This window comes from Hyperoodon ampullatus, assembly GCF_949752795.1.
Source record: "Hyperoodon ampullatus genome assembly, chromosome: 1".
Taxonomy (NCBI): Eukaryota; Metazoa; Chordata; class Mammalia; order Artiodactyla; family Ziphiidae; genus Hyperoodon; species Hyperoodon ampullatus.
Window position 1 is genome coordinate 181581133 of NC_136914.1, and position 18757 is coordinate 181599889.

Here is an 18757-nt window from a genome sequence, read left to right on the forward strand (position 1 = left end):
GGGAAGGTTAAGAAACTTATAGGAGCATTGGGATGCTGACATTAAATAATTCTGATACAGCCACCCATGGCTCCTGGTACAGGGTAAGTTCTCAGTAAATGGAAGATGTCATGATTACTACTATGATTACGTTTGCTATTTCGACAGAGGAGTTAGATGGAAAGGGCCAAAGCAAGAGGCTGGGAACAACTCAAGCAGGTGAACTTCAAAGCACTTTGCCCAAATATCAGGTCCTTTTCAGAGCACTGAAACAATGTCTATTTGGAGAGACAGCCAGCTGGAGTGACATTTACGCCCTGTGTGACATAGGAAGCAGATGAACGGTGAAGCTCATTGGTTGGCAACGAAGATGCAGAAGCAACAGGGAAAGAATAAGCCTTCCAGGGGCTGCCGAAGGTCACTACACACGTTTTTGATTAGAAAGAGCCGTCCATGAAGATGACAGAGCATTGGGCACCGTGCTTCCAACATGCAGACAGGGTACTCAGAGAATATCTGTCGAGAGTCTGGTTAGAGAAGATGAGTAGGAGAATCTAAAAGAAATGCACATAGGTTGAGCTTTGTACCCAATACATGGATCCTTGTTTATCAGCCTCCTTCCCCGTCCCCAAATCAATACCTTGGCTTTGTCAGTGCCCCTGCCCTCCCTTTCCCTTTCCTGCAATACATCTTTCCCTTAAAATCAGTGCTGGCACCTCCTTATAGCTACAAGCCCCCAAACACCCATGTAGCTGGCCCTCCTCCCCAGTAGGGCTGGAGTGTTGGTTCCAACCTGAGTTTTGCTGTCAAAGAGACATCATTTCTGCTCATGAGAGATACAGAGTTCATGTAAATGGGCATTTCCTGTAAATATACATGCACGTGTTTAAAAAGAAGACCATATGCATAAGGACTAAAGAGGAACATTCACTTTAAGAAAATAATCTCTTAAAATTGCTAAGCTCTTTAAGGAAAAATTGATTTAACACCTTAAAGTATTTGACCAAATTGTGCAGAAAATGTGTTTTCTTATAAACATAGGGAGGGAATACCATGGAAGTTTTGCCAAAGGACAGGAAATCCAGCTGGTGCCCAGACCCACCCTGCCGCTGCTCCCCCGCCCCCCAGCAGCAGCCCTCTCCTTCCCTCGCTGCAGAGAAGCAGGTGGCAACACTGCAGCGTCTGACTGTCCACGCCTCACCTCCCATTTCTGCGCTTCTCCAACCTTTGTAATAAGCTCCTTGCTCTCCAGGTTGGATCTGGGGCTCCAGCTACTAGCCCTGCCCAGAGAGAGACCCAGGGAGGCCATGAGCCTGAGAGGCAAGAGGCAAGGCCGTTGGGTGTTCAGAGGGGGCTCAGTGGTCTCCAGGGTGGCATCTTGGCCATTATCTCAGGGAGAATAACTGCCCTTCCATCCACCCTTCCACCCAGGCCACCAAGCTGCTCTTGGAGCTCGGATCTGGAGTTTGCTTGTGGGCATGGGGGAAAGGAAGTGAGGCAAGAAGAGGTCCAGAAAGGCCCGAGAGATCCCACCAGGCAGAGCATATTTCACGGAAGGGGTGAGACTTGGAGATTTGGAGAATTTGCTAAGATGTTTTGGCATGTGGACACATCAGGTAGAGAGTCAGAGTCCTTCCCCCAGGGCTCAAGGCCAGCTCAGGACCTGGGGATAATGCAGCAGGGCTCCATCTAGAACCTGAAGGGATCAGAGTGCTCCGAGCTCTCTGTTTACCCCCGGGTACATTTTATGACCTCGGCTCCTCCCTGCCCTCATTCTCTCCCTCCCAAGCTGCCTGACAAAAGGAGCCTCCTGTAGACAGATGGTACTTAGAGGAAAATCTGGAGACCCCACCTGGGTCTCCTCAGGTGTGCCCAAGCTGCCTCCTCCACACAAGCTGGCAGGGTCCTGGCACTAGGCTTCCCACCAGATTCTGCAATTCTTCAGCGACTGCTTTTAAGGAAAGGAATCCCGGTTCAGCTCTGAGGTCAGTGAAATCATCGTGAAGCCTCTGCTTGCTACAGGGTGTTTACTGAGAGTGGAAGACACCATGCCCAACGTCCCAGGAGAGCTGTTCCTTAGAAACTTGAGCCACCAAAATCACATTCACCTTTCAGGAAGACAAGTCAAATGAGTAGATGGCATTTCAGGCCTGAAATACCAGGTATTGTAATTGCCCTATTTACTGCAGGTAAGCTCACAACAAGGTCAGGTTTCGTGTCTCTTCATGTGAGGCTCAGCCTTCCCCAGCTCTCCAGCACCAGGCCCGCCCCACATCCCCATTAGCCTGATGAGTGCCACTGGGATTTCCTGCTGGTGCCAAGTTTAACATCTGGGGGGTTGTGTTTGCAGTGTTTCTAAGACATCAAGTAGAGATGTTCAGTGGATCGCTGGGGGTGAAGTTCAGTTGATAATCCTGAGCTGGAGTTCAGTTTTTAGGAGTCATGAGAGTGGGTGTGTATGGGGGTGTCCCCAGGGAGCCTGTCAGCTTGTGGAGAGAACCCAGCTGAAGGCAGCGCCCAGCCCCAGCCTGCCATGGCTCTGCTCTGCTGGGTTAGACCACTGCCGCTCCTGGCCAGGCATCTGCCCCACTCACTCCTCTCAGTCACACTTTGGCTGCAGAGCAGGCCTTCACAGGGGTCCCCTGTGTCCTCCCATTTGACCAACAGCCCTGCTCACCTAGCAGCTCATTCAACCCTCGGCCAGCTACTCTGAGGTCACACCTGGCATGGCAGCTGCAGTTAAGTTAGACCCTTAATCTCCTAATCATCCTTTGCTATTCCAGGAACACTGCCCTCCCCAGAACATATACAATAACTTTAGGTTCATTTCAAGAACCTGGTTTCATTTTGCATTCTTAAATAACCATGAAGACTTATATCCTCACTTTCTCTAAATGATACTTGCTGAAAATAGATGTATTTTAATTACAGGAATATAAGTATATATGCTAGGGGAGAGAGACAGAGACAGAGATAAAGGAAGGAAGGAAGGAAGGGAAGGGAAGAGAAATAACCTAAACACTGTGCAACAACCAACTTCTCACTCAATGAGTTTAAGCCCCGAATTGAACGTGAGTGGGAAACTTGAATCTGCCATCCTTTCATTCCTATGAGGCTAGCATTTAAAGATAAGCATTTTGCAGTCAGCATGGCCCATAAATGCAAGTCACCAGACTTCATCTGAGGCTCAACCAAAGAAAAAGTAATCTCCTCCCACACCAAGGGAGAAAAACATCACATCTCCCAAAGTGATGTTCAGGGTAATGTAACTTGATATGATTTTACCTTATGCCCTACTTTAGAAACTAACCTTGCATAAGATGCAACTCCAGCCAAGTACCAAGTCCTCTCTCTGGAAGATACACAATTCCAGTGTTCCTCCATGAAAATGTTCTGTGCTGCTTTATTACATGTTTTACAAAGATCTACTACTGTATGGTAGTAGTATGTGTACAGTGTGGTAAAAGAAGAGAACAGGGAAAGAAGAGTAAAACTTCTTTTCCATGAACACTCTGGGTTTGCTGGGGTGCTGGCAGCCACTAGACTATAGGGAGTAACCACCTGGTAGATGGTAAGATCTAGCAGTTTGCTGGGAATGTTAATTGATTGGGACTTGTTTTTTAGCTGAAAATGGCTCAGGAAAGGGAAGGAAAACTGACTTGAGTTCCTGCTGCATGCCAGGCTCTGGACTAGTGCTCTGCATGTGTTATTTCTTTTGAAGGGCACAGCAGCCTGTGGAGTTGTCAGGGTCTTCATTTACATTCGAGAAGCCTCAAGCTCAGGAAAGACAACTCTCCAGACACACTAGTAAGTGGTAGAGCTGAAACCAGGGTTATATGATCAAGAAGTCAGTACTCTTTTTGATCTAAACCGCAGAAAGAAAACTTCACTCAGGGATGCCAGAAACAAGAGGCAGTTACCTGGGGCAGCCACCTCAGAACTGAGCTGTGGATATTCAAGGGAGATCCACAAAGAACCACAAACCCACTTTGGAATCCTCATTCTGACCCTACCCAAGAGCTGGGGGAACTTTGTTCAGGGATTGCTGAGCCTGTGCCATGCTTTTCCTCCTGTAGGGGGCAGTCACTAACTATGTGTGCTTTAAGTGCAAGCTAAGGTCCCATCGGAGGAGAAGCTAATATGGTTTGAGTCCTTCCTTTGTAGAGAAAGAAAGGTTCCTGAATGGAAGAGAGAAAACGCAGTACAAGTGAAACACAGTAAAAGGAAATGTGAAGAGGTGGAGCTCTGCCATCACCAGGGCTGTGGGAGGTGAGTACAAGGGGGAGGAGTTGGTGATGGAGGGAGTCAGGGCAGAGAATAGCAAGGCTGCCCCCCTGTAACTCCATGGACCACATGGCCTGGGTAGCAAGCATGGGGCAACAACCAAGATGGAATGATGATCTGGGGCTCCACCAGAATGTTCTGAAGAAGCTCTTAGTATAATTCTAGGAAGGGGCAGCCCCCTGTAAGCATGGCAGATTTTGGACATCTGGTATACCCTTGCAAGTAGGAATGCTAAGCCAAATTTAATTTGATTCAGAAATATAAAATGATGTGATGTTTCTTATTTTTTAAGAAAAGAAATGACGAAAACATAGGAGGAAAACATATCAGGATTTATGAGTAGACGATAGAGAAAGGCAATTTTCACGTCAGTATAAGGAAGAACTTTCTGATCAACAGCTACACGATGATAAAATGGGCCACCTCAAGAGGCAGCAACTTCTGCCTCCCTGGAGATATTCAAGTAAAAGCAGGCCCCCTACTTCAGGGATGTCACAGAGCAGATTCCAGCATGGGATATGAAGTTAGATGAGACCATTTTTATATGGAACAACCCTGAATTTCTGTGAGTCCATGAATGAGACAGTGACAACCTACAGTAAAAATTAGTTTAAATACTATTATTAATAAGTAATAATTATATTAAAGGCACATGGCAAGTCGAACTCCAGGCTTATACCTAATCCTAGAGTCACTTTATAATCCAGTCCATCACCCCGAACTATCTATCAGTAAAACCTTTAAAAATCCAAAAGAGTGGCCCCATGTCTACAGGGAAGTACCGCTCCTTTATTTCCTACAAGATCATACAAAGAGTTGTCCTTGGATAAATCTCTGTAGGTTATTTCCTTTATCATTTGATCAAATATATCAATTACTGCCTAGAATGCAAATGTAAGGAACTATGCATACACTCGTGCTTATGCATTTTCAAACAATGAAAATGAATACCACTGATGAACGTGCTTGCCCGCCCTGTTCTACTCCGCAGAGTAGTTGGATTTTGTTTAGTTGGCACAATACAGTATACTTTAAAAATTGTATCTGGATGCTTCTAGGAAACATATGCCTGGCTCCTGTCTGTCACAGATCTCACCCTGCCTAACTGCATTACCTCAGCCGCTTCATAGTTCATGTCACCTACTAGTCCCTATAGATTTGCCCTTGTCAGTCTTCTAGGATGACCAACAATTAAGGGCTATTTAATATCAGTGGGTTTATACAGTGTCAAGCACAAACAATTGTCCCTCGTTGTTTGTCTGTTTTGTGCCCATGCATCTAGTTAGCACACTCCTAGGAGCAATGTCTCACCCTCTCTCAGTATTTGTACCCCTCTCTCTGCTCCTAACAGGTTTCTAAGTACCCTGGCTATGTGTAAAAATACTCATCAAACTGAATGAAAGAGTTTGTTTTCCATCAGAACAGGACTGAGAAGTGGAAATACTCAGGGGTGGATGAGCACAAAAATGCAGACTATGTTAAAAAACAAATGGCTATTAAAATGAATGTTTCAGTCTGGTTTTGAAGATGTAGATTTGTTTTTTTTTTCTTAAGCTGGTGTTGATTATAAAGCATTATATTAGCAATAGAAATGATGTACACAAGGGAACCTCTTTCTTACCATGGTGCTTCAAGAGGCCATGAGGGATGCAGGACAAAGGTTTGTATGTGGGGAAGAAACCCCAAGGCCTGCCATCTGTAGTCTCCAAGGGTACTGGAGGACCTCTGGGTGGGGTTTGCTTTCCCAAAAGCTCACAAGCTGTGGTTACAGCAGCTCCAGATTGCATGCTTCTCTTGTTTCTTCCTCCCCTACAATGCCCAGAACAGTCCTGGCCCAGCAAGCATCTGAGCATAGTTATTAATTGCTTGATTGTAATTTCTAGCAATGACATGCATACAATTTATAATATGTCTGCAAAGGGGTGATCCTTACCTTTCAAGTCTCCTGATATCACAAACTGAATAGCAGTTTTGCCTCATATCATTTTCCAAAGAGGTAGCCAATGTTGATGCATCCATTTCTTGGTGAAGTCTGAATAAATGAGGGTAGGAATCCTGAGGACGAGTCAAGGAAGTGGCCCAGGGTCTCTCTGTGTCTTGGTCCCATTGTGCCATTCTGGTGGCCTGTTGGAAAGACTCTGGCCTGAGACCCAGGCCTTCCCCTGCATCTGCGGAGGCACTGTCCCTCTGGCTGTCCTCTTGATCCAGGCTGGGGCTCTGCTCTGAGTCAGTGCATGTTGCCCTGGTGAATTCTTTGTCTGCTGAGAGCACAGGTGTCTATTGAAAGAAATGCTAGGGATTACTGGATCCACGGTGCACACTGAGCAAAATCTAAATATTGCTTTGGTACCAAAGTTGGTACCAATCCACCCCTTTTCTCTGTTCTTCAAATGAGTGTCTGTACTCACTATTTCTGTGTCCCCTCCTTCTCCTTTGTACCCACTCCAACCAGGCTTCTGTCTCCATCATTCCACTGAAGGAGCTCTGATTAGGATCTCTAGTGACCTACTTCTTTCTAAAGCCAAAGGATAATCTCTGTCCTCATCTCACTCTAACTCTCAGCAACATTCAGCATAACTGGTCCCTCCTCCTTCTTGAGAATGTCCCTTACGAATTTACTCTACTTAAACGTTGAGTTTACCCTGAACTCCACCCTTACCTGGACCACTTCCCAGGCCCCTTCTCAGTCTCATGTGCTGTCTCATTTCTTTGGACCAGACCGCTCAGTGTTGGGGTGTCACATGGCTCACTTCTCAGCCCTCTTCTTGACTTTTTCTGTACTCCTTCCCACGGTGATCTCATCCAATTTATGGCTTTCAGTGGCATTATTTGCTGACAATTCCAAGTTTGCTTTTTCCAGCCCTGACCTCACACAAGTTCTCCACAAACAACTACCTAACAGACATCTCCATCGAATGCTCCACATTTAAGTTTACACGCTATCAAGAGCTACTTCTTCTCCTCCATGTACTTTAAACTTCTCCCTCCAAGCACATCCTATCATGGTAAGTGGTGCCACCATTCATCCAAGTTGACCAAGCCAAACTCTACTCTCTGTCCTCACACCCATATCTAATCCAAAAGTCATCCCATGGGCTCTACCTCCCAGTCACATCCCAAATCTGACCACTTACCAGCTATTTGGCTACAACCTGAGTCTAAGCCACAATATCTCACCTGAATCGCTGCCAACTTACCTGCTCCACTCCGTCTCCACCAGCAACCTAAATGACCTCTCTAAACTACAGACCAGATAAGGCCACATTCCTGCTTCACCCTTCACCCTCCCACCCCTCCCAGCCCAGTGGCTTCCTGTTGCAGCCAGGATGGAATCAGCACATTACCAAGACCTACAAGGTCACACATGGTGCAGCCCCTGACTCCCTCTACAACTCCTCCCATTCCACACTCCCCTTCATTAGCTACTGTCCAGGCACAACCATTATCTTTGTGTCCTTCAAACCTCCAGGTCATTCCTGTCTCAGAGCCGTTGCACTTGCTATTCCTTCTGCCTGGAATGACCTTATTCCAGATGTTTGCACAGCCGCCTCCTTCTCATAACTACTTTATTCTAGTTCTGAACTAAATACTCTCTTCCTTGGTCTTCAATCTGACCTCTGGAGCCACGTGAATGAATGAAAATTCTTCTTGCACTTGGTCCTCAGGTAGGAGGAGAGAGGAAGCATGCCCACCATTCCTCACCCCAAGCCCTTCCCACTAGATGCATCTGGGCTCTCCTTGGGGGAGCTCTTCTCCAGGACAGAAGGACAACTCTTTCCCTGGCATTACCAGATATCTCACAAAAACACTGGGTACCAGCCCCCGGCCTGATCTTTGTGTGTATGAAGCTTGACCCTCCCCTGCCCTGTTCATTTGCTTAACACAATTGCTGTCATCTACCTTCTTTTCCAAACTGGCAACTGGAAACTTTCAGATTTCCTTCCCATAGCTCTTTTCTTACCAAAGTTGGTATCAAATGACCTCTTGGAGTCCAAGCATCAAGAGGATCTGGGTCACCAAGTCCCTATGCTGTCTCTAGTGACTGTCACCCTCAGTGATGATAAGTGATTGATTTTATCCACATCTTATCCACATCTCAGATGAGGAATCATGAGACCTAGAGAAGTCAGGCAAGTGCCCAAGGTCCTTGCAGCAAACAGAGCAGGTGCAGGTGATTCCAGGGTGCTCACACAGATCCCCCTCCATAATTGAGGCCATCAGCCCCCAGCTGCCAGGACTGCTGGCTGTTGGCAGCTTACAACTATCCCCTCTGCAGGAATTGTGCTCAGCTCAAGGGAACTGCCTCGGCCAAAGTTAGGTCCCCTCCCTTGGGGCAGCTCTTACTCCAGCACTGGTTGATGCAGAGAGCAAAGGTACGGGCTCTTTTGCTCCAATTCGGGACAGCTCTGTGGGGCCATCCCAGCTTCAGAGCTCCCTGTGAGGTCAGCCGAGGCCCCTGTTGCAGCTGCAACACATTTGCTTCCCCATCTGCCCAGCCGTGCTTCTCTCACCCTCACAAGGGTGTTCCCAAGAGCCGGCCCCATAAACTTCCTGCACTCCAATCTCTACTGCAGACTCTGTGCCCAAGGACTCAACAGGTGGCACTGTGATAGTTAACGTTATGGGTCAACTTGGCTTGGCCACAGTACCCAGATATTTGGTCAAACACGAATCTAGATGTTTCTGTAAAGGTATTTTTTAGATGAGAGTAGCATGTAAATCAGTAGACTTTGAGTGAAGCAAATCACCTTCTATAATGTTGGTGAGCTTCGTTCAATCAGTTGAAGGCCTTAAGAGAAAAAAGACTGAGCTCCCCAAGAAAGAATGAATCCTGCCTCCAGACTGCCTTAGGATTCACCCTGCAACATCAGCTCCCCACTGGGTTTCCAGCCAGCCAGCCTGCTCTGCAGAATCTAGACTGGCCAGGCACCATGATCACGTGAGCCAATTCCTTAAAATCTCTGTCTCTGTCTCTACACACACACACACACACACACACACACACACACACACACACACACACACACATATCCTATTGGTTCTATTTCTCTGGAGAACCTAATACAGGCATCAATGTAAGAATTCTGAACTGTCCTGATTCCAATGTTTCCCTTCTTTGCACTAGACCATACATGCCTAATTCATGTTTTAAAAGGATGGACATATATCCTTCTATTTTTTTGTCTCCACTTCATTCCTCAGAATGGAAATTCTTACCTTCCCTTCATTTGGTTTTCCATCTACTCCTGTTGCTCCTGGTTTCCCCTCTCTGTTGCTTGGACTGCCAGAGAACCTAGCTCTAGAAGTTTCACAGCCAAGATCTAAACATGTAACCATCTACAGGAAGAGCCAAATATTGGGAGAGGCAGAAGCAGGGAGAGGACGGGGAAGGCAGAGGTAAGACCTCATGAACTTGTCACAGACTAATTGAGGTTTGGGGGCCAGCTACTTTCCTGCCCCAATGAAAGTAGATGGCATTGAACACCACCAAAAGCAAAGTTGGGCTTCTCAGGACCCACCAGACAAGAAAAGGAGTGCCTGAACCTGAGGCATGTGGAGAGAGCAGAGGGCACTGCCCCTTACCTGCCAGCGCTGATCCATCTCAGGCAGCACACCTGGCAGGGGTCGGCAAAGCAGGAGCGTGACTTCCTGTGAGGCTCCTCGCAGTAAATGCAGCACCTCCTATCAGAAACCAAAATCCATGGTTAGTTGTTGGGCTGTGGAGTGTCCTCCTCTGTGCTCTCAACTATCTCCCGGGGCCCTCCCTCCCACCTTGATCTGTTTCTTGGCTCCAGAGAACTTTGGAGGACACCGCTGACTTCCCAACATGCATGGATCCAAGGCCATCGGCCTGTGGTTCCCACAAAGATGATGCACCGATGCTGAGCTGGAAATGGCCAAGGTCTGCTTGGGGCCTTTTGATGGCAGCATCTGCCAATACTGATGCCTTTTCTTCAGCGAGAGAGTGAATCAAGCAAATGACTGTTACCATCTCAACCTCCTTTCCCTCTCTACCCACCCCCACCTCAGGGGCCACCAGTCACATAGATGCCACCACCCCAATCTCTAAAGCCTGACCCTCAGCCCTGAGGTTCTGCCCAGGGTCAGCTCGGGCCCTCGGAACCTCTCACCTGTGAAACTGCAGTGACTTCCTCTCTGCTCCTGGCCTTCTCCACTCTCACCCACGTCCCTTCCTCCACATCATTAACATGCAGTCGTTCCCAAATACAGATATAACCAGGCTCATCTCCGGCTGAACCCTCTTTCTGGCTCACCTCACTCAGTATAAGCACAGCACCCAGCACCTGTTCTTACCTGCCACTGCCTCTCACCCTGCCCTCTCTCCCATCTGCTCCTCCCTGCACCCACCTCCTAAGTTCGCACCATGCTGAACCTCTTGCTCCAAGCCACCCTCTCAAAATCCAGGGCATGAGCTTGCCTGAATAGCTCTTATTACCTATCTAGACCATGATTTCTCAACCTCTCAGCACTACTGGCATTTTAGGCTGGATAACGCTGTTGTCAGAGCTGTCCTGTGCATCGCAGGATGTTGAGCAGCATCTCTGGTCTCTACCCACTAGATGCCGGTAGCATCCATTAGTTGTGAAAACCATAAATGTCTCTGGTCTTCACCAAATGTCCCAAGAGGCAAATTCACCCCTACCTGGAGCCACTGATCTGGATACTACTCAGTATCCCGCAATGGACACATGTTTTGCAGCTTAGCTACTTGTACTGCCAATAGAATGGCAGTGGACTGCCATAGAATGGGTTCCTTCCCAGTTCCCTGGGGCAAGCACTGGAGCAGGGCCTTTTATCTCTCATGACACTTATTTCCCGCAGTGAGAATTGTTCTCTTGTCTATCCCACTACCCCCGTGAGCTCTGAGACCAGGCCGTATGAACTGTCTGCCTCTCTGTCTTCAGTTCCTCATACAGTTGCTGGCCCAGCAGCAGTTCTCAGAGGATGATCCTGGATCAGATGAAGGATGCAGGATGGGTGAAGGTATCCCCACCCTTACGCTGTTCTGAGGATTCTCCACCCCTCTCCATCCCACCTAGAGCCACTCTCCACCTTCGTCTGCCTTGCTCTGTGCCCTGGAGGTAGACCTGCGTGGGCTGCAGAGAGGCTTCCTGCTGGGCTCAGCTAATGCGAGGGTGAACAGGGATCACAGCTGAGGAGGAGAGGGAGGTCCAGGTTTGCTTTCCTGCCTTCCTCCCCATGGGGTTGTCACAGGATGACTATATCCCTGCTCCACCTAGCTCACTCAGCTTCTAGGATTTGGTAACTGCTCCTACCCATCTCCCTTTGGACTTCGGGGGTAGGGAGGGTGAATAACTGCACCCACTGTTCCCAGCCCCAGGGCTCTATACTCTCCCTTGAGTTTCCCAACAATCTCTGCAACTTTATTAAACTTTCTCAGATGGCCCAATTTCTGCCAGGACCCTGACTGATATGTACAATATTTCATTGAGATTTTATGCTATAAGATTAAGAAATGTCCACTTTTTACTTTCTTTTTTATTACATTTTTGATCATACACATGACAACCAATGCAACACTACACGTCAAAGCTGTAAATTTAGTAGAGAAATGGGAAGGAGGGCAGAAAGGGACCCAAGGTAGCCCACTGAGCCCTCATGCCCACCTCTGGGAGTGTGTGTTAGGAGACCTTTAGCCAGCACAGAAGCCAGGGTTTTATCTTCAGTTTCATTACGAACCTACTGAGAAGCAAGACTTAATCACGGTCAGATACTTAAGAATTGAGATGGAAATTTTAATGAGGATGTTCTGCCAATTTCTCTCTTTACATGATCCAAATCCAGGCTCCACATGTGATTTCCAGGAGCCCAGAGTATTCCCCATGGTGGGTGGCCCTGAGAGGAGCATGGCTGACCTCAGCTTGCACACAGGGCTGCATCCCTCATGGCCTCCCACCTGGAAGTCGAGGCCTTCTGTGGGCCTTCCGTTCACAGCCAGGATAATGTCACCAGCTGCGATGGCTCCATTCTCCTCTGCCGGCTGCCCCGGGAAGAGCCGCTTAATCCTCACAAGCTCGTTCTTGAGATGGCCGCAGCGTTCACTCTCCATCTGCACGAAACTGAATCCCAGACCACTGGCGTTCTTTTTTAGCTTGACTTCAAACCTGGGACCTGTATCGTAGGATGTGAATGAGATCCATCTTTCAGTAGATTACAAATGAAATTGGCCAGCCTCAAAATGCAAATTGTCAAGTAAATGAATTATTCCTGTTTTACATTAAAGGATTTCATTTTGCTCATTTTTATGACAGAGACCCTTATACCTCTTATAGGTCAGTATCATCCAATGGAAATATGTGAACTGCATATGCAAACCACATATATAATGTCAAAGCTTTCAAATAGCTACATTTTAAAAAATAAGAGGAAACAGGTAAAATAAACATAATCGTATTTTAGTTAACCCAACATATCTAAAATATTACCATTTCAACATGTAACAACATGAAAAAATTATCAATGAGGTACTTTACGTTCTTCTTATGAACTAAGTCTTTAAGACTCGAGTATATATTTTATCAGTTTGGAGTGGTCACACTTCAAGTACTCAATAGCCAGATGGGCAAGTGGCTACCATATTGGACAGAGCAATTACAGACAATCAACAAAGTTTATATGTAAAGATATAACTTAGAGACGTACACAATAGGCCCAAATCATTTAGTAAAACTTGAATCACATATATTCCTATTACCCTTTTAGAACCACAGGCATTTTTCAGTATACTTGAAAAAAAATTTTTTTGCATAATTAGACCATGGAGATAATCATGGTCAACTCTATGAAAATGTTTTAGCTTCCATTTTGTTCAGCCCTATGTAGTGACCGTAAGACAAAACAGCTGCTTCTGGGCACCCAAGATGGACACAGCCCAAAGAACTTATATAGTCTGGCAGCCAAAGAGGCCTCTGGGCCTCCCCTACTCTGCTTTCACCACCTCAGTTGGCAATCAATCAATAGAGGGACAGAGCACTGATTTATAAACTATGATTTGGGGCAAGAATGAAAGTGCCTGAAGCAGTGAGGTTCAGGTATGACCAGTTTCACCATCACCATCGTCTGACCCTTTAGCTCATTCTGTATTGAATTTCTCAAAGGCCCTCACTGGAGTGAGCCGAGAAGCAATGAAAGAAGAAACAGACTTATTTTATGCACATGCTTTTTCCCCTCCACCCAACCCCATTGCTCACTATGGTCACCTTGCATTCAACCTGATTCAACGCCTTCAGGAAAATCTCTATAAAGGGGTTGACAAGTAGCTAAGCTGCAAATCACGACGTACTAAGGAAATAAATGTTTTCCTAGCAGGAAACAAAATCCCAGGGAAGTGCAGAGAGGCAACCTATCAGATGATGTGTAATAATGCCCCTGTAAACTGATCATGGGTTTGCTTTTTTTTTTTTTTTTTTTTTTTGCGGTACGCGGGCCTCTCACTGTTGTGGCCACTCCCGTTGCAGAGCACAGGCTCCGGACGCGCAGGCTCAGCGGCCATGGCTCACGGGCCCAGCCGCTCCGCGGCATGTGGGATCTTCCCAGACCGGGGCACGAACCCGTATCCCCTGCATCGGCAGGCGGACTCTCAACCACTGCGCCACCAGGGAAGCCCATGGGTTTGCTTTTTGATGCTAGTAACTAGGCTAGGTTTCTGAGCACCTTCCTCTCCCCACCCACCTCAGCTTTACTCAAATTTTTGTTACAAGTGTCTCAGCTGAAACGTGGACCCTTTGTCAGAAAAGCCATGATCCTTTCATTCCAATTTCAACCCCAAATATTTATTTATACACAAACATTCCAGCAGCTGATCAGAAATCCTCAGAAGGCTTGGGGGCAGAATTATGCCTGGTCATCATTTTGGGGATAATGCATTTTTTTTTATAGAAACATGTTCCATTAGATTGGCTTCCATTGCATCAGAAAGCTGGCCACATGATGACCACCACTGTTCACTATCTTTTGAGAACCCAGAGAGCACCTTCCTGCTTTCCCTTTGGAGTTGACAATTCAAAAGCAGCACAGGATGACATGACAATAGTAACACTCAATCCTCTCTCCTCTCACCATATGTCGCTGAGACACTGCTCGCAGGCCTTCCAGGCAAGACTGTTGCCAAGGAAACAGCCGTGCATTCATCTCCCATCCTGTCATTAGCAGGAGGACACTGCTGCGCAGTCCTGGGGCCTCTTCTCTCTAAGACCAGTCTTGCAACCTAGAAGGATGGGTGGATGAGCTCAATTTACACCTCATATGGCAACCAGGAGTCTCTCCCTCCACTCGGCAAATCTTCGTAATTTTCTGATACATTCAGTAGCTGCTTCATTTGAATCTCAAATCAAAATCTCCAATCTAGCTTATCTGTTAGGACCCAGAGCCATATTTCCAACTGTCTGTTGGACAAATGCTCCTGGAAGTAACACATGTACTTCCATTTCAGTGTATTCAAGGCCAAATTCATCTTCTTCCTCTCACTCACCCTCACTTCCCCCTCCTCATTTTGCCTAAAACATTCCTCCTCTTGCCTTTGGTCTCTCAGAACACTGACCCATCCCTCAACTAACCTCCCAGGGGCCACGCTTGCAGTGGACCAGCTCTCCCCCTTCTGCCCTCCAAATACCCAACTGGCTTCCAAGGCTTGCATGTTCTCCATCAGAAACATCTCCCTCAGTGCTCCCCTCTCCTCCATTCCCTCTCCTGCTGCCAATGGCCAGCTGGACTGGGGCAAGTGCCCTCTAACTTGACTTCCTGGACCCTATCTCCTTCTCCTTCAGTCCACTCCCTTCAAGGTTACCTGTGGATTGAAATAAGACACAAGCTGAACATGCAACACTCTTGATGAAAAATCTCCAGTGTTTTCCATCACCTAAAATCCAAACCCCCAGCACAGTATCCCAGGCCTATGTCAATCGGGCCTCCCCCTTTCTTTCTGGTTCAATTTCCCTTTCTTCTTTCCCACACACTGTATACTCCCGTTACCCAGAGCATGACCCAGTGGCTAGACATCACCTGGAAGCTTTGGAGAAATTCTGAGCTTCCACTCGGGGGACTTGACCCTGCCAACATCCTCCTGCAGCAATGGTCATTCAGCACCAAGCCTGTGACCCCAGAGTGACAGTTCCTACCTGTCATCACCGCCAGTATGCTGGCCAAATACATTCTCTAAGCATGTCCGTCAGCAAAGTTCTGAAGAATAGAGAATACTAATAAATTATGACTTTGTTCTCAAGATATGTCAACCAAGGTCGCCAAGACAAGTAAATCTCACCACAAAATAGAAGAATGGTTTAGGAAAGGAAGCAAAAAGGGGCCCTTCCACCCCTCTGTTTGTCAGAGGGGTTCCTAGGAGCCCTTTGCATCTCTGATGATTGCCCAATTGCCAAGAGGGAGACCCCAGCTCTGTGGCTTAGGCCACCATGGCAAGTAAAGGTTCCCACCCTCAGGCGGAGGATGGGACTGAGGGTAGTAACATCCAGATGCTGCCTGGGCACTGCACAGAATGAGGACTTAAGGGTAAATGCTCTTGGCATCTTGAATTTCTACCTCTTTGTAATAAAAGGACCCCTAGGACAGTGTAGCCTGTAATTACACAGGTTGATGGGAACGGCATGAACTTGGGCGGGGGTGGGTGTCAGCAGAGGCCCTGAGAGCAGACGGAGGCATTGGTCAGTTACAGCTGGAGCAGAGGGCGTGAGGGGCGGCCAGAGCCAGGCAGGAGAAGTCATTTCACTCAGTCAGCTCAGTACAGCTGTCTGATTCCAGAATCTAGGCAAGAGACAGTAAGCTTTTCAAGGCTCCTTAGAGGAGGTGAGCTTCTCTGCCTGGGAACATCTGCCTGCTTCCTCCTGACATTCACACCTCCAAAGAAAAGCACTGGTAAGAGGAAGATGTGAAAGGAAAAAAACAGACACAAAAGAAAGTCTCGTTGGGTTCCTGCCTACCCCCCTCCCACCCAGAGGCAACCACAGCTTCTGATGTTGTCGAGGAAAACTCTTGGGGGGAAGGAAAGCTCCCCAGTAACCAGTAACGGTGCACTCACCTGCCCAGAGCCCTTGAGGCACTGCACGGCCTGCTTGTGGGTGAGGCCACACAGACTCACTCCATCCACCTGCAAGAGCCGGTCACCTGGGAGGGGGACAGATGTCATGTCCCCAAGCTCCTGGGGCTGGAGGAAGGACTCTTCTGTGAGGGGTCCAGCGCCCCTCCACACAGCCTCAAGGAGGGGTAGGGAGCTGAGCTGGGGGGAGCCCCGCCCGGGCCCTGCCAGCCTCCCCTGTGAGCACCTCCACAGATCAGTGGTCTAGAAACCTCCTTGGCTCACAGAGCAGTTAAGCCAGCTAACAAGTACAACCTTATCCTTTCTCCCGATTTCCTGTGAAACCATTTTTGAAAGTTTTTTCAAGTCTCTTAGGGGTGATATTTATATCTCCAGGATGTTTTTTATTTCAAAAAATGTCAGGGAGACCTGGTTGATGCCGGGGACCCTGGAATTCTAGGGAAAATGGAGATAGGTAAGATCGTAGGTGCCCTTTTTAGCTCAATTCTAGCCATTTTGGAGAACAGTAAAAATCCACCCCCCCTTCCTTCAGAGCAGTGGACGTGAGGAAGGGCAGAGAGGAGGCTTGCTGGTGTCCTCCCTGGATACTTAAGTGGAGGTCACCAGTACCTGCTCTGTCTTCCATGGGGAGCATGGCTTCTCCCATGAAAGCCAAACAGCAACAAGTTTATTTAAAATTTCATATTTTTAAATCACCTTATGTTTCCCAAGCATTTGGGCCCCGTGTTAACACATCAGGTAGGTGGGTCAGGTTAAATCATCTCCTTTTCCAGGTAAGGAAACCATGACCTGAAGAGGCAATCATTTGCACAAGGCATCAGAGTGAGAGTGGGGCAAGGCTTGAAGGCTGCATCCCCCAAGCCGGGGCGCATCACACCACAGAATGCAGAGCCCAGCATGACTCCATCCTCACCCTGCAGGATCCGCCCTTCCTTGGCTGCTGGCCCTCCAGGAATGATGGATTTCACGTAGATACCTCCACAGAGCACACTTGTGTTAATGCCACCCTGGAAAACACAATGAAAAACTCACCACCCATCTGCCCCCTCCTGAAGGGGCCTCCCCCACCTCCTTGACTCAGAGAGCCCCCATCTGCCTTCCGCTCTATCCCATCACCTCATCTCCGTGTGACACCATCTTATATATTCACTTGTTTGTTTAGGCTTTATTATCCACTGAGCAGAAGGTTAGATGCTCATAAGAAGTATAATGATATGAGCCGTGCGAGGGAGCTGTGTCATATCCAGCCCAGCACTGGCCAATGGCAGGTGCTCAGAAATGAGTCATGTCAATGTACCACATCGTCTCTCCATAAGCAGTGACCAGCAAAAGTGGATACAGCGATGGGCCCAAAGGCTGGTGCCTGGCATATTCTGTATCCTTGTGTGTTGGTTTGTGGATACAAAAGCAGAATTCAACCACACAGTATTTTGCAACTTTTTTTTTAACTTAACAATAGATTATGAACATCCTTACAGGTCACTAAAGATCTAACTTTATCTTTTTCTTCTAATTTTTCCATGTATGTATACACACATACATAAAAATTTTTACATCGGTGGGATTATATAATATCATTCTTGTACAAGTTTTATCCTCCCTCCTCCCGGGTCTGCCAGATGGAGCTCAGAAACCAAACGCAAAGTGTCTGTCCTGAATGGAGGTCTTAGCAACCTGATGACCAGGGACCACCCCATTCACCTTTGGCTTGTGTCCCTGAAGCTCCACAATACCACCCTCTCCTTATTGTCCAGCATAACCATAATTCCACCCACATTGCTTGGAGTGTCTGCTCTTCCCAAGTTTGCCATTGGTCTCCCAGTTTCACTTTGAACTCCCATCCCTCACTGAGGCCCCCACTGACTTTCTTGGTTCATCACTTCTGACGTGTTGCTTGTACCCAGTGAGCACTGGGTTATCAGAGGTTGGCATATGTGTGCAATGCCCACCAAGACTCCAGATGAACATCTTTCAACTGTTTACTTTCTAAGCTCTCCTAAGAATTCTTACAGTCACGCTGAATCCAAGTGTTCCATCTTCTTTAACCAGCTCCACAAAGTAGATTTCACTGGCATTGTTTTCTGAAGGTGATAGAGGACACGAAGAACCAGTACCCTGCCACGAATGAACAAACAAAAAGAAAGAAGAAGTGAAGGCGCTGGCCCTGCCTAAGCAGATGGCACCTCTTAGCTCTCACCTGCTCTCAGGAGCCAGCAGCATTGCACATCAAAAAAAAATCATAAGTTTCAGGGCTGGGCCAACAGGGGATTCACTCTCAGCTTAATCAGTTCCTCCCTGTATGACTTTGCACCTGTCTCTTGGTCTCTCCAGACTTTTTTCCCAATCCACAGAACTGCAATGAGAGATCACCTTCTAACAGTGAGTATGAATGATGCCCAGCAC

The 18757-nt window shown here is 47.5% G+C and overlaps 1 protein-coding gene across 1 annotated transcript in view; it reads right to left on the reverse strand.

Annotated features, from left to right (window-relative positions):
• Positions 1 to 484: 484 nt before the first annotated feature.
• FRMPD2 (FERM and PDZ domain containing 2) overlaps positions 485 to 18757 on the reverse strand; it is a gene marked incomplete at its 3' end in the record, with an annotated part of 78350 nt that continues 60077 nt past the window's right edge. The window contains exons 22-29 of the mRNA XM_079711734.1: positions 18365 to 18469; positions 17268 to 17361; positions 16337 to 16422; positions 14365 to 14512; positions 12203 to 12417; positions 9847 to 9945; positions 6197 to 6540; positions 485 to 533 (exon numbers count right to left, since the gene is read on the reverse strand). Coding sequence (XP_079567860.1) covers positions 485 to 533; positions 6197 to 6540; positions 9847 to 9945; positions 12203 to 12417; positions 14365 to 14512; positions 16337 to 16422; positions 17268 to 17361; positions 18365 to 18469 — 1140 coding nt within the window. The remainder of the gene's footprint in view (positions 534 to 6196; positions 6541 to 9846; positions 9946 to 12202; positions 12418 to 14364; positions 14513 to 16336; positions 16423 to 17267; positions 17362 to 18364; positions 18470 to 18757) is intronic.